The sequence below is a fragment of the Streptopelia decaocto genome (genome assembly GCF_964273445.1).
Source record: "Streptopelia decaocto genome assembly, chromosome: 10".
NCBI classification, from domain to species: Eukaryota; Metazoa; Chordata; class Aves; order Columbiformes; family Columbidae; genus Streptopelia; species Streptopelia decaocto.
In genome coordinates, this window is record NC_138665.1 from 5,805,202 (window position 1) to 5,821,340 (window position 16,139).

Below are 16,139 nucleotides of genomic sequence, written 5' to 3' on the forward strand. Positions count from 1 at the left end.
TCAAGATAAGTTCAAATTTATTCTGAGCTTTGAAGCTGTTTCCTTTGGTGTGGAAGAAATCTTTCTGTAGTGGATAGCGGAAAGAAGGCAGGTTATGACTGGCAGTTTATGACTGGCAGGTTTTTATTGGTTGCTGTAGGAACCAAAGCAGCTCTGGTGTGCCTTAGTCTGTGTATTTTACACTTGCTCTTTTCTGTTACCTGTCAGTTTAAAATCTTTGTCTCAGATACTGAATAGAAGCGCTGTGGCTGTGCTCTCTAATGTTTCGGTAAGCTTGTGAGTATTGGTCACCTGCAGTTCATTTAGGATTCCCAAGGCTTAGCTGAGGTGTCCAGTGCCTGACTTCCTGCTGGATTTAAGTGTCGAGAAGCCTGGTTTTCCAAATCTTTATTGCTTTACAAACAACTTCATGTTTGAAAACTTCTCATGGATAATGCTTTTCTGGGGGACAAATCCACCATAAAACAATGTTATTTGAAATGGTGTTGCTAGTTTATAGTGTTTCAGGCTATCAAAGGATTTGGAGTAATTGAGTCCATTTATTGTGTAGTCATGTGTTAAATGGCTACTCAGTCTACAATAGTATTGTTGGACAAGGTTGAATTTGAGTGCTTTTTGTATCAAACCTAACATTCTGCTGTAGTCAAGTGTTTCTGATTCAAGCCTTTGACTGTAAATATTGGAATGGAAAGGGAATGGCTTTTTGTTGTTATGGGGGAAAGGGGATCAGAAATGCAAAGGTTTCATTTTTGTACTTTGAGTTTAAGGGAGTACTGCTTAATCAGCTGTGATTATTGGATTAATCTTAAGGTAACAAATACTGTTGCCAAAAACAAGAAGGCAACTTGTACACACAGCAGCAGACCTACTCTGGGGGAATCTTTACTTCACATCTCTCTGGTGCTACTCTTTTATAAGAACCACAACTGGGCAGATAGAATTCAGATGTGCAGGATAGCAGTGGAACCCAAAGGCACAATTATTGATGTGTGGGGTTTTGTTTGTTGTTAGAGGATGAGGAAACTAATCTGCGTACTAAACAATGATGTGTTGTGTAAAAGCAGTGATTTATAAATACTTTACCTTTAGGCACCCAGCAGCTTGCTCGAAGCACTGGAGCAGCATTTGGCTTCTGTGGAGGGAAAGAAAACAAAAGAAGTCTCTGCTGCCAGCAGGTGAGCACCCGATGAATTACAACGATGCCTATACTTAGTATTTGTCATCTCCATGCTAAGAATTTTCAAGATTCAGTCACTTGGTGTTCTCCTTGAATTTTATTCACTTCCAAATATATGAACAGTACTTCTGACTGGAGAGTGAGATATCTCTCTTGGCATAGGCATCCTCCCCCAGAAACTTGGTGAATATTGATAAATGTATTCATGTAAGCCACCTTCCTGACTTGCTGTCTTGCTCCTCAGATATTTTTTTTTTTTTTGCAAGTGTCTGAGGATTTGCTACCACAGTATTCTACTAAAAAGTATACTATATAGGGAATAACTTCTATGTTTTCTTTACTGTTATATGTATAATATGTACAAACAAGTTTTCTGTGCCTCTGTCACTTGAATGGAATAGAATTCCAGTCTAGCCTGCATGACCTCATAGGAAAAAAAGACAACTGGTGTGTCTTGTACTTTCCAGTTCCTGCCCACTGAAGGTTGAGGGAGTAATCCTGTGTATTCATACTGCTTCTTCACCAAACCTCCCTCATTGGTGTGTCTGCTTTTCTGTACCAGAGTAAGGGGAGAAAAGACTGATGTGGAGGGGGAGTGACGCACAACTAGATAGGGCACTTGATGATTAAATTATAAATTATGTATACCCGACTGTTCTTCTTAATTAAACTTTTTAAAAATTATTACTCTTTTTAGAGCTAGTGCCCTGTCCAGTGCTGTTTCCACACTTGCCAACACAGGAATGTCATTTAGCAGGATGGATGAGAAAGAAAAGCAGCAGGCGTTGGAGGAGGAACAAGCTAGACTGCAGGCACTTAAGGTACTATATTTTTTTACAACTTTGTATTCTGATTTTTTTTTTTTAACCAGATACGGGTGAAAACTATGATTGGCTTAAAATAGGGTATGGTAGAAGATCTCTTATCTTAAGAGAGGCTAAGGCATGAGTCTGTAGGATGCAGGTGTGATGGCTGCCAATATGCGGTGACCCTTCTACCAAGAGTATGATTTGAATAGCAGACAGCGGTTAGAAATAATTTATATTCTTTCTTGGAGTGTTATTTATCTCAAAGATTCACAAAATTAGTATACAATGCTTCAAGGTTACATCTCAGCAGCTGAACATACAGCATTGCTATTTTGAGACTGATCAGTGGGTAGGAGGGAATTGTTTTTCCCCATGATGTACAGAATATGGCTTTAGTGTGTTTCTTCAGTCATGTTGCTCATAATGAGAATATACACTACAGTTCTATCCACATTATAACTGCTCTTATTTATAATTCTATAACTGAGTTTGAAAAACTGTTTGAAATAGTAAATATTTAGGTATATTTTATGGACTTCAAATCACACCACATTTGAAAGAAAGTTAGTGTGTCTGTCTTACTTGGTTCCTTAAAGCACTCAGCTACCTGTTGAGTAGTCCTAGTAATATCCCTCTCTTAAGGCCAGAATCCTGGTCCTTTAGGTCCTTTTAACCTGTTTATAACTCTATTTACTGAGAACACACAGAATGTAAAATCTCGAACAAGGCAAGATTCTTCTCTTGCTGAAAGCTAAATCTGTAGTTCTGTAGTGTCCCAGGCACATGCAAGTGGGGCAGTTGGGAATTTTTCTTTTGTTGTCTTAACATCTCTAGACAGACCTGAACACTGAAGCAACTCTGCTCATGTCATCTGGAGGCCACGTTATGGGAGCCTTAAAACTATTTGGAATATGAAAGTAAACTTTAATGGGAATGCAGAGTTGAGTTTCATCTCTGGAGTTATATAGATCTGTTGAAGATTCTTTACTTTCCTGACTTGGTGTAAGGCATATTTTTCACATCAGCATGAAGTAGGTTTTTTGCTATTAGACTATAGTCTCAGTGTGCCTTGCTGCCAGCTGCTGAACTGTTTCACTTGAATCTCGGCTAGTGTTGTGATGTTGTTGCTTGGGTTTTTTTGTTTTTTTTCAATCAGTTGATATAAATTTCATTTATGGTGTGGGGAAGCTTGCAAGCTCACTCAACGTTTGATTTCTGGAATGTAAGCTGTATAAAACGTATGCCTGTTTTTTGGCCTGTGCTGTATAAATGCAGAGGGTGTATCTAGAAGTAACATGGGATATAAAAATCTAGTTTGTTATTAATTTTAGGTTTATTTTGCTAGTTTAAGAGCAATACCACATGGGTGTTATTAGGATGCACATCTTCAGTCTGACTTCCGAATGCTTTCTGAAGCAAAGGTCCAATAACCTGTTTGAGTGACTATGAAGGAGCCTAGAATGTGTAGCTTGACTAAAAGTGTTTGACTTCTAGAGAGCTGTAAATAGTTTTAAAAAAAGAATTATTTAAAACCTCAATTCCCACCTTGAATTTTAAAGTCTTTTTAAAAACAAATACTCTTCTCTCCAATTTCAATCACCTTTCTGTTTTCAGGACTTTACAGAAGAATAACTGTTTTCTTTATTAAGACTATAGTTAAAATTTCTTCTTGGAAAAGGTCTTCTGGACCAAAGGGTTAATCAATTAATAAAACTAAAATGCAAACTGTGTACGTCATCTTTCAGGAGCAGCGATTAAGAGAGATTTCTGTAGTATCAAATTCCACTCCCACGTCAGCATCCCCAAACACCTTATCAGGAAAAAATGTGAATACCACTGTAGCTGTTGACCTCTTTGCCGTGCCAGCACCCACAACAAATAGGTGAGAGATACTTCCTTTGCTTTCTGAAGCAAGCAGGGATTACTGCATCGGCCTGTAGCTCCACAATCAGCCGCAAAGCACTGATCCTAGTTACTTCTCAAGTACTTTTCAAGAATAACCTCTTGCTGATGCTTTCCTGGTGTATTCATGGGAATTTTGATATCAATCAATAAGACGTGCTTAATTACTAGTTTTGTTTTCTACCACTATTATTGAACTAGTGAACAAGAGCAAGTGAGGTTGGTATGAATGTTCGTCTAATGCAAGAATACAAAGCCTATCACATATCTTCATGTTTCTCTCTCTTATTCAGCATGCCCAACCTTTCTAGTGACCTTTTTGATCTTCAGCCTGCATTTGTTCCAACTGTGCAGAGTACGCCAGCTATATCGACATCGGCGAGCAGTGCCTGGGGAGGTGAGCTGATAGAATGATTTATTTATTTTTCCCAACACATAGCAGTAGTGTCAATGTGCAGTAGATGCGATGATGGAGCTATTCAATAAAGGGGAGAGGTAGAAGAAATGTAACTAAAAATGAAAGTTAAAAAATGCTGGGAAATAAAAAATCAGCAGATGTAACTGAAAGGATGTTGGACAAGTATTTCCCCTCCATTAAGTGATATTTAATGTATTCTTTTCATTTAAAAGGTGTTAGTGACTTCAAAGCTCTTATAACAAAGCTAGCATTCACAGCTTCTTGGGCACAGTGTTCTCTGTACCCTCGCTCATCTCTCCAAAGAGTGATCTGGGTAGATGGCAAAGAAATGTCTTAAGTGCTAAAATAAAGCCATGTTAACACCATTGCAAGTGTTTAAGTGAGTGTAAGTATTTTAATAGGTGGAACTGATACCCTTATGTGCTATTTAAAAGGTAGATTCTTGAAGACAAAAATGTAATATCTAACTTTCTTAACTGATAAATGTTCTGTCATTTTCCCGCTCCCACCCAATGACAATACCAGAATTATTTTCCCTAAATAGAGTTGTTAGGATTTTTATCTAAAGCTAAGAATTTGTATCTTTAATGGGCTGATCACTAGGTGGAATATTTACAGTTTGACTTTGTTTATAGGTTCTCATATTCAATCATTTCAGTCTGTTTTTTCTCTTCCATTATTTGTACTCTCTATTCTTTCCTTCACTTCTGTATCTGAAAGGTCCTTTCTCGTCCTCAAATGGTTGTGTTGGTTCTCCACCTCATCTGGACATCTTTGACATGAAGCCTGTTGAAGAAGCTGTAAAATCTACCACCCCTTTCATCAATTCTGCTTTTCCCTCCAAACAAACGGTGGAACTCTTTAGTGGTAAAAAACCAAACCAAACAAACAAAAAAACAACCTCATGTAATGTCTTTGCAAGTGGAGATAATAATGCTCATGAACTGGGCCACGTAATCTTTTTGTGGTTTGAACCAATCTTCCCTTTTTATTAACAAGTGGAAATAGTGCATTAATTCCAGACGTAGTAAATTATATGTTTCTTTAAAGTTTTATTGCTACAGGTGAAATATTATTTTGTTCAGATTGCCCACCCTAGACATCCTAAGACTTTCAATGTTGCTGGAATTTTTGCTGATTTCTTTCAAACCACAACCTCATTTCTCTTTTGTAATGGGGAATGCAGGAGTTACTTGAGCTTTTCAAATTTGTTAAATAAAAAAATCCTTTTTTATTACTAAAAAGTCTTAATTTTTAACTGCAGACTTAATTTTTGGGTGCTCTCCTCCTTTTTCTCTTTTCAACTGATCTTATTTTCTTCTCTCTCTTTACAAAGATGATTTTAGTGGTCATAAACCCACGTATGCTTCTGTGTATCATCCTCTGACTGTTGATGGTAATTGGATTTTATTTTTTTTAACTTTCTGGTTTCTCTGTAATGACTAGTACTACTCCATCTGTGTCTTTGATTACTCTCAACTTTTTTTCAGGTTTTTCTCTTCATTCAGCTCCTCCAAGTACCACCTCTTCAACAATTAATGTGGACTTTGATGCTGTTTTTGGAGGAAAATCTACAGCACCAGAGTACAAGACTACAACGGGTAAAAACTAGTTTATGACTAATTTACACCCCACAGGCAACAGTTGCTTAACAATTTAGCACAATTGCTATTGCAATTCAAAATTTAATAATTTTAACACATTTGCAAGCTGATTATAGGGCTGATGACAAGCAATCAGTTAAATTGTAGTTATTTACTTTAAAATTAGCTTGGGCTAATCTCATATACTGTGTAATAATGGTTTCCTCTCTTTTTGGGGGAATGAACTTTGAATGTGGCCTGCTGGATCTCTCTTAATGGGTAAGTTTCTGTTGAACTGTTTTCAGTGCTTATCACTTCAGTGTTGGCTCTTGATGCATGATAGTGAGTTCCCTCTGACCTCATTGAGAGGTGTTGTACTTACAAAAATGCAAAACTACTTGTGTGTTGCTTGAAGAATAGCTGGGTTATGATCTTTCTCTTGGTTGGTGCTATTTTCCCATATATTCAAAGTCCTTGTGAACGTACAGCAAAGGAACTGTTGTGTACATTCAGCAGAATCATTAAATTACCGCTATATTGTGTCACAAGAACACTTTGAAACTATCTTTAACAACCTGCTTCCTCAGTTTTAGGGGAGGTTCATCTTAATTTAAAAATATAATCAGTTACTACTGAAATAAAACTAAAGATTCTAGTAGATTAGTAGCTACTATATAGTATTCCATTAAAAAAATGAGGTTGAACTATGCTGATCTAAGCCTTAAAAACTTCCAGCATGTTGAACCTCCATACGTAAAAGTTCAAACTATTCAATGTTCTATAAAGAAAATACCTCCCTGGTTTATGGATGTCTTTTGTTAATTGCAGTGTGACTGTTTTCTTAACAGTTGCTTTTTTGTTCTTTGTTTAGCTTTTAACTTTCTAGATGATGTTTTGCAACCCACAGTACCACCACAAAGTCAAAGAGCCACTTTAGCCAACCAGCAAAGCGGAAAAATTTTGGCAAATGACCTTGATTCTTCCCTTGCTAATCTAGTGGGAAGTAAGTGTGAACCTTTTAAATTTAACTGAAAACAAAACAAGCTGTTTCCTCCCTCCCCTCAAATTAAAAATATTTATGGATTTTGCCTGTTTCTCTTTCCTCACAGATCTTGGCTTTGGAGGAACTCCATCTAAAAAGTAAGGGCATATATGTACTTATTCTTGCATGACTGCTTGGTAGTCTGTGGGACGGTTAACCACCACTAATATGGCAGGAGTCTCAACTCTTGAAAGTAATCTGGTACCAAGAACAGCATTGAAACACTGAGCATGTGGTCAGTCACCAAAACACGGTCAACCTTGACTTTTGAAGTAATTAACTTCAGTTAGTCTTCAAATGGCTGTATTTTTATTTCAGTGTTTTTATGAAGCACCATGTTAAAAAAAAGAAATCTTGCAGTTACATAAAATGCTGTTAATCATTGTGCTGAAAGTACAATAATGATAGTTTACTTTTAATGCAAAACAGAACCACCAGACTTCATACGTACTGAAACAGAGGTCTCTTCTACCCATAGATTTCAGCTGTGTGCATGTGTTAAGGCATGTTTTGGTTTTCCATTATGTTGTTGTTACTCTAGCTGTTGACTCTTTGTGAAAACTAATACTGCAGTTTCATTTTAGATCGGATATGCAGTGGACCCAGCCTACAGAGAAAAAACTTACCGGTGGAACAAACTGGCAAGCAAAACCAAGCACATCGACTACATGGAATCCTACTCCTTTACCCACTATCCCACATATGGTAATTTCTGTGTTATTGAAATCACACTTCATTTTAGCAAGTGCTACTTTTCTACTTGAATTAACTTAAAAAAATAGCAAAGGCTATCTGGGACATGGGGGGCAGGGGCCAATGCTTGCTATGATCGCTTTGCAAACTGAATGAGGCAGAGATTTTAGTATGCTTGGTTTCCCCTTGCTGTCAGAGTTGTCCATTAGAAACTTAAATAATCAGCCATTCAGTTGAGATATATCTCAGTTCTTAAGTTCTTTTGGAATTGAAACAAATTACCCCAAACCAGAACATTTCTGATGTACATATTTGAGATGCTCCTACCCTCCTCCTATGCACACATGCATGCACCTTTAAGAATCCTAAGAATGTGTTTCAAGGGCAAAACTGCTGTTCCTTCCAGTTTTTGCTCCTTTATCAGTTTTATCACATGAAACACTGCTGCAATCCCTGCAAGGCACCTGAATTATCAGGTCAAGCAGTACTTTGGACTTTTGATAATGCTCAATAGCAACTTCATATTTTTAATACACTACAAAATATGAAGGGGAAGCTTTGTACTTATGTAAACTACATTTTCATTTCTTGGAGGGATATTTGTAGGCAACTGACTTCCTATGCTTTAAAAAGAGATTTTTCATTTATCTTCTATTCATATATATTCATACAAATACAAACTACTTATGAAATACAGCTACCTTAGAGGGAAGTAGAATGTTCATCTTGGTTATATGTACAACTAGGGTAATTGCCACTTTTGCTATGAATTTCGGACTGCTGTCGGACTTATTTTCCCATAAGAATAGCTTTACCTCTAATGCTTATTTTCCTCATCTTACATGAGTATGCTCATTCAAACTTATCAAAGTTGAATAGAATATTAAATCCAGTGTTGGATTCAAAACCAGACTCAACAGTTCAGATATAGCACTTTTATGTGAGACTTCTGAGACCACAAAATATTTTTTTATCCACTCATGATGCTTTAGAACATGTTACATTTGAGTGCTGATGCCTTCTTATTTTTAAAAAATAAAGGGCCCCTTAGCACACTTTGGTCACTGTGGATGTGATCATGCTTAATCCTTTCTAGTCTAAGCATTCGTGTGCTTTGCGTCAGGTATCTGCTCACTCGTTCGCTGGGAATTCCAACAATGAATGATGCAAAGAAGTAGCTCAGCTAAGCACATCTTTAAAATTAGTCCCCAGTACTGGAAAGGTCGAACTGTCCTGGCTAGGTCTGTGGCATTTGGAGTACTAACCCTTCAATGTGTGTATAATCTGCAGACTCTTTCATAGTGAAGTATTTTAGCTAGCACTCCATTTTTAATATAATTAGCACTACTTAACAATGCATGGCAACATGAAGTGCTTGCATCACTGTGCCTGTGAACATAACCTGTTAAAAGCTATTACTGGCTTAAGATACTTTCTTTTTTTTTTTTTTTTCATATTGTGACATGTTGCAGACATCAGAAATTAGGATGTGAGCAGCATTTACCAGACTAAACATCTTTCACAGTTTGCTTCTTAAACTGAATGGTCACTGGCTTCCTTGGGTTTTTTTATGCCCTTCTCACACATAATGGGAGGAAGAAGGAATATTGCATGATGTGGGCTCTAAAAGCTCTTCACACAAATGTTTATACAAGCAATATACTTAAATCTGGCTAGATGTAGTAAAGTTTATATTTTTGCTCTAAGTCGTACTAGTGGTAACCTTCTAGGCAGGGAGCCTACCCAAGTTCACAGGCATAGTTAATGATGTTACTGTCATTTCACTTTTTTTCCTCCCACTTAAATTGTTTTAATACATTAGTTGAGCACAGTTACAGACAGTTATGGTACTGGACTTGAATCCATCCCTTGGTTAGAATTTCCAGTTCTAATTCCTCTTAAATAATTTTCTGTCCTTACTCCTTTTGCTGTGCCAGAATGGAGCACACTATCCTGGATATGTAAGTCAATTCCTTGTAAATATGTTGGTTATATTAAATATTGAAAAATACATATTTTTTTTTACCATTTTTTTATATACTAGTATGCATGAGGTTATCTGAAATACATTAAAATTTTCTTGATTTGAAGGTACCTGCTCCGATCACATACCCATTGACCACACCTCAAGTGCCTGTATATGGAATGGTAAGAAATGTGGTTTGTATTTCTGAAAAACCTACTTGTCTCTCCAATGTGTTTCATGGTGGGCATTGTTATGCTCAAATCATCCTGCAACTTATGTTTTGTTTCATAATGTCAGTGTGTGAAATATGATAGCTTTTTCACAATGTGCATTGGAAGAGATTACTCTAAATTTTATACAGCAAGTTTTTTTAAAGTCTTTGACTTTACTAGGATGATGTGTGTGTCTATATGTTTATTTTCTACTATACTTACAATGCAAAAAAATGTATCTTCTAGAATGACCTTGAATTTTATACACCTGTTTTGTGGGCTTTTTGTTTTTATAACAGGTACCTCCTCAGATTGGAGCTGCTCCTTTGATGGCACCCCAGTCAATGATGTATACACAGCCTGGTCTAAGGCCAACAAATCCTTTTGCACCTGTTTCTGAAACTCAGGTGAACTGTTTTCTTTAATCTTGAGATCACATTGAAACTCTAGTCTTGGTGAAAGCAACCAAATGTCTCATGAAGGGCTACTCATTTATTCCTGCATCTGGAAGTCAGGGCTTCTTCAGTCAAGAGCAACAGCTTTTGCTGGCAAGGGAGCAGATTCAGATGGTGAGACAATGCAAATATAGGAAGCAAGGAAGTAAAAATCAGATGTAGTGGCTAACTCCTTGCTGTGTCAAGGAAAAATGGGATCGGTGAATATATGTAGAATTTAGACTTCCTGTGACATTAGCTGGATCCTTGGTTTGGCCATGCTGACTAGAGCAGTGGTGAAAGCTTTCTGAAGGATCAGGTGATGGGGAAGTGAAAAAGTTATGGGCAAGAGGTCATTCAAGTTGAAGAAACGGTGTACTTCTGTCATCCAAATACGCTGGTCTTAGTGTTCTTCGGGGATTTTTTTGAAGTGCCAAAACCTATAGTCTTAACTTGCAAGTAACAAGGCAATTGAACAGATTCATGATTCTAAAACAACGAGAAACCATATGTTATGTAAGTGGCATTAATATGTAATCTCTGCTTCACAGATACAGTTTATGTAGAGCCGCCAAAGCAGCAAGATGTGAGAACAACCAAATACTGGTAAAAAAAAGACGACTGAATTTCAGTCTTTCCATGATGTATTCCTGAACAGGGCAACTGTTTCCTTCCCTGTATAATACAATATGATTTTGAATTGCAATGCTTTAGAGATTCTTGTTTATAACAGTCACTGCGGTATGAAGTCATGTTTGTTCACTGATTTTTTTTTTTCTTTTTTTTTTTAAAACCTGATCACCAGAACTGTATTTTATTGAGATTAACTCAGAAGGTGCAAGCTGGATTATCATCTTGAAAGCTCAGAAGAGGGGTTACGTGATTGCTTTACAACCTTACTTATTGTTGGATTACCTTAGGAAGTTAACTGAAGATGTCAAAGCTATTTATTCTCTCCATAAATTCTGTGGCTGTTGTAACCAAGACACAACACAAATGAAGTTGAGCAATAAAATTTTTATGTGCTCTGATAAATATTCTGATAGATCAGTGCTTGCATTATCATAAGGCAAATATTGTGTGAAATCAGACAGCTTTTTCACATTACAATAGCTTATAGTGATTTGCAAACTTTATAATGTGAGTTTGAAATGCTGTGAATCAACAAGATAAATACATATTATATCTATAGTAAAAATAATAAATGGCTCCATTGGTATGTCAGTGTTACGCAGCTAGCTGAAAGAGCTGGGCTCTCATCTGGGCTGAAAGTCTGTGACGGAGTAGGGGAAAAGAGGGTGTTAGAGAACAGCACGTGCAGCCTCCAGCGGGCGACAGTGGCCGCGCTTCCATCCAGTGTCTTCTCTGCAGGCGGCATCTTCCACAGCTCAGCTTTGGGAGCCAGTGGATGTAGGTGTCCCCACTAGCAGCAAGTGGGAGCAATTTGAAAATCTTGTTGCTAACTGCAAAAGAGGCAAGATATCAAATTTTTTTGTTTGTTTTTTAAAGTCAATTAGGTCAAAAGAAGCAAACCTTGCAGTAGTGCTGACACTTGTGAACTGGCAACTATCTTGAAATTCTCCAGCTGTAGAGAATAGCTTGTGCTGCTTTTCTGAAACAAGAACCTAGTTGTAAACCATATAAAAGTAATTATTTTTAAATGTGTAAATAAGTGCAAACTTTTAGATAATCTTTTCTTTAATGCTGCAGTAATCTTTTTCTTCTACAGTTATTTCAAGGGAAAAATGCTATATTATGAAATCTGGACTCCTTTTTGAGAGGAAAATCTTTTAAATGAACTAATTTATGAAGTATGCTATTCATGATGGGTCAGATGGCTACACAATTCTGGCATGTCTTTTATATTTAACAATCTTCCTCCAAAACTGAAATTGGCTGTGAAAATGCCTTCTCTTGTTTTTTTTCAATGTCTGATAAAAAATGATAGTATTTAAAAAAAAAAAAAGTCATTAATAACAAGTCAATGGAATTGGGAGCAACCTTTCCAGAAGTTTTGTGACAGAATACAATGAAAAGCTGTCCTGTAAAATGACTTCTACTCATGATTAATGTTAAAGCTGAGTTTTCAAAAAATGAATAGTTTTCTATTGTTACAGTAAATAGATCTCCAGAGTAGCATGTTTTTTATCATTTTGGGGAGTCTGTAGTTGCAGAAATATCTCTGACTCTCACTGTAAATGCAAATAGGCCTGAGAATCTTGTCAAACTGTCCTGCAGAGAACTTCTAAAATACGGCACTGTCCTCACAGCGGGAACAAGCCTTCTCTTTTGCTGTCCAAAGAGTGCAAAAGTAGTATATCTTAACCCTGTGGAAATACGTTTGCCAAGTGAAACAACTTGAAAGAAACAAAATGAAAACCCACCCCCCAAACCTTGGAATCTGTAGCCACCAACTTCCTGGGAAATGTAGCCTTGCAGAAATTTAAAAGTCAGAGTGTCTGAATGTGTATTGATTTGAAAAGAATTTTGACCAGTATACAGCAATATAATGTTCAAGTTTGAATTACAAAGGGCTTAAGCTTTAATCCACCTTCACTGGGTTAAACAATTGTACAATTTGAAGCCAATGAGTTCTTCAGTGCCTATAGTCACATGTGGCATGGGAATAGATGCCATTTAGATTGGGTCATTGTGTTGAGGGGACTGTTTATTTGAGAAATAGTGAATTCCATTGATATGTTCAGCACTGAAAAGTTGAGTTCAGATCAGTACATCTAGTACTAAATGTCTGGGCATTACTGACAGAGCTGAGAGTGCTACAATCAGGCCGTTTCTAGCACTGTAAGCTGTTAGGACTCTTTCTCATACAAGTTGTATAAGTAATAACCCATTATTTTAATAAAATATGCAAATAAATGCCTGGCAAACAGTATATATTTGTTATAACTTTATTGCAGAGCATTCTGAATATCTGGAATATACTTTGCTCAGAAATTGATCTAGTACTAGCTATAGCTTGCACTACTTCCGATTTGCTCTGGATTTTTTAATGGTTTTTTGCAAAGCTGTCTGATACCAATTTATTTAGTATTAAAACAGGAGAAACAGCCACAAAGTACATCCTAAAAACTTTATAAGCTACCTTATTTTTCAGTCTTGTTCAGAATGTTTGATATGTTAAAACACGGCTTTCAGATTTATCTGAATGAAAAGATTGCTTTACACACTTCTCTCTGCACAGAAGTGCACAGGACTGCTTTTTGCCAACCTCTTCCTTGTGCACATATTGGAAATGCCGAGTACTGTGTTCTGAATAACATTGTTCATGCATGAGAAGTAAAAACCAAGGACTTAGGTTGGTGTCAAGGCTTGTATGGCTCAGAACTTGTTCTCCAAAAAACCATCTTGAAGACAAAGGTTGTTCTTGAGGGTGACTCTAATAGCCCCAAAAGTTGCAAATAGTAGTTGTGATGAGTAAAACACTGAAGAGAGATGTATATAAATGTGACTTTCCTTTTTGTTTCTTTCCAACTCGTTTGGTCAGAATCCTGTTCTGAATACTTCAGAAAGCAGGTAACTAAGATGTCACTCCATGTTTGTCTGAACAAGGAGGAAGACTTGAAGTGTGCTGTGCACTATGTGTTATTGTAATTTAGTGGGTCATTCAAGCCGAACTGTCGGGACTTCATGCTGCTACAGGGAGGCTGTCTTACTGGGATGTACCATGAGAGAACTGGGGAGGCTGGAAAGGTTGGACTTGAAAGTGTACCTCTCTTTGATGAAAAACCAGGGGTTTGTAATCTCTAGATGCAGCTTGACTTTGCCTCCAAGAAGTTACAGATTTTATTTTTTTTTTTTAAATTTTGGATACATGTAGTAGATAAATCTCAGTTCTGTTCACATAGTGGTGGAATACTTGTAGGTAAAAATAACAAATGGACTTGAAGAAAAAACAACAAACAACACACAGACAAAAGTCAACAACAAAAAACTTGTGACTACGAGATTGAATACAGGGTGTATCCTCATCTGGGTTTTTTGATGTGTGGCAGGGAGGGTGGGGTTACAATTAGAATAGCATGCACTGTGGATCGGTGCTTAATTTGTACATAAAAAGGAAAACTTTGTTTAGGGTAGTTTGTATTGTAAGGACAACATCTAAAGGCACTGTGTATCGGTCATTTATTTCCATTTAAAAGATTATATTTTTGAGCAATGGAAACTGTACATGTTCTCATTTATACATTGCTGATAGCTAGGAATATAGAAAACCTGTTGCTATTACTCTGAAGATGTATTTGACTTGTCATTGGTATATACATCACTGCATCACTACTTTATGCAGATTCTCATGATCATTTATTTAAAGAGACTGTAGTAACTGGTACAGTTGCAGCAGGAATTGTAACATCAAATCTTTCAGTATATCTCAAATGTGTATCTTTGTGATTAAGTTTAATCCTGTACCAAATGTTTGGCTGGAATTTTGTTTTGGAGCAATGACAAAATAGGTGCTGGAACAGATTTCCCTCACCCCAACCCACACTTTATTTATTTAATAGATCTTGATTTGTATGTTATGTTTTTCCCCATAACAGGTTTGTGCCTTTTATTGGATATTTATTTAAAACAAGCTACTATAATTTAGGTTGTCCAGGCTTTTTTTTCAGATGTATTCTTGTACAGCTCTTCCTTTCCATGAGTTCCTTCATTTTATAAGAATACAGAATGTGTGGAAAATATACTAGCCACAAACTTGGGAAAAACTTTGAGGGTTTATGTTCTATGACTTAATAATTTTTTAAAACGAAGCCTAGGCATAAGACTGGCTGTGATATTTTAATTGTGGAACTTCACAATTTGTTAATATACAAATTGTTTGTTTTTTAGAACTGCTCATATCCAATTATTTGATGAAAAAAGTTTTGGAAAAAAATAAACTTTGGCACATGCAAGGTGTGTGTGTATTTGATCGTTCTTGAGTGTGTCCTCAGGCTTAAGCTTTTCTGTAATACTAAGAGCAACAGCTGAACTGGGATGCTTGATTAGTTCGTTACTCTTCTGCATTTACGTTTAATATAGTATTACACCTTGTTTGAAATACCGGTGTGGCTAAACTTCTGCAGCGACGGGTTCTCCTGTGGTGCAGTTTCCTTGGGGAAGCGGTGTCTGGTTCTTCCTGTGCAGGGCCAGGGGGCAGCTCATGGCCACTGATGGAGGGGAGGGCACGGAGCTGTTTGTGTACACGGGGGTGACTTCATGCCCTCCCGAGATGTTTCACACGGGAAACGGGCCTTAACCAACGCACACCGGGCTTTCTCATCATTTTGTACGCATCGAGTCACTAGAGCGTAGAAGTGTAAGGGTTTTTTGTAGATCTGTGTAACAAGCCTCAAGATCAAAACTCAAACACTTCACGCGGTTAACTGTGGAATGTTTATTGCTCACGAGCCTTCTGCTGACCGTGGGCAAGTTCCTGTTCTCAGTTTTTGGGAAGACGTTTTGGTTTAGTTTGCCTAGTTAGGTCACCATTTAGCAGCCTCCTTGTTGTAACAAATAGGGGGTAGGAATTTAAACACAGAACTACAGGCCAAGCTTTATGTCTGATCCCTTAGAAGTGCTTATTGAAAATAACTCAACAGAAGAGTTGCTCCTGTTCCTCGTTTTCGGTGCTGCACCGGCCGGGCTCTACCCGAGCTGGCGAGAACACGTTCCCCCGCGCTTACGGACACAACGGAGCCGCTTCCCGCCCGGCTCCCGCGGGCCGCGCTCAGGGGACGGCCCCGCCCCGCCCGGCAGCATCGCCGCGCGCCGGGCCGCGCCCCAGCCAGCCAATGGGCGACGCGTTGGGCTGGCCGCCGCCCCGCCTCCTCGGTCTCCTCCGCCTGCGCGTCATCGCGTCACTCAAAGCCTGACAGCCAATGAGAGGGCCGCATTCGCCG

At 37.7% G+C, this 16,139-nt stretch overlaps 1 protein-coding gene across 7 annotated transcripts in view; it reads left to right on the forward strand.

Moving 5' to 3' along the window:
* LOC309444078 (phosphatidylinositol-binding clathrin assembly protein-like) overlaps positions 1-15,152 on the forward strand; it is a 33,434-nt gene extending 18,282 nt beyond the window's left edge. The window contains exons 9-22 of one of the 7 annotated variants that reach the window (XM_082061614.1): positions 1,090-1,175; positions 1,875-1,998; positions 3,732-3,868; positions 4,182-4,285; positions 5,027-5,173; positions 5,643-5,702; positions 5,797-5,907; positions 6,761-6,892; positions 6,999-7,029; positions 7,516-7,636; positions 9,716-9,772; positions 10,102-10,209; positions 10,788-10,842; positions 11,042-15,152. In XM_082061614.1, coding sequence (XP_081917740.1) covers positions 1,090-1,175; positions 1,875-1,998; positions 3,732-3,868; positions 4,182-4,285; positions 5,027-5,173; positions 5,643-5,702; positions 5,797-5,907; positions 6,761-6,892; positions 6,999-7,029; positions 7,516-7,636; positions 9,716-9,772; positions 10,102-10,209; positions 10,788-10,802 — 1,233 coding nt within the window. In that variant the 3' untranslated portion in view covers positions 10,803-10,842; positions 11,042-15,152. Of the gene's footprint in view, positions 1-1,089; positions 1,176-1,874; positions 1,999-3,731; positions 3,869-4,181; positions 4,286-5,026; positions 5,174-5,642; positions 5,703-5,796; positions 5,908-6,760; positions 6,893-6,998; positions 7,030-7,515; positions 7,637-9,715; positions 9,773-10,101; positions 10,210-10,787 lie in introns of all 7 variants that reach the window. The other 6 variants (XM_082061613.1, XM_082061616.1, XM_082061615.1 and 3 more) reach the window with 6 other exon arrangements.
* The last annotated feature ends 987 nt before the right edge of the window (positions 15,153-16,139 follow it).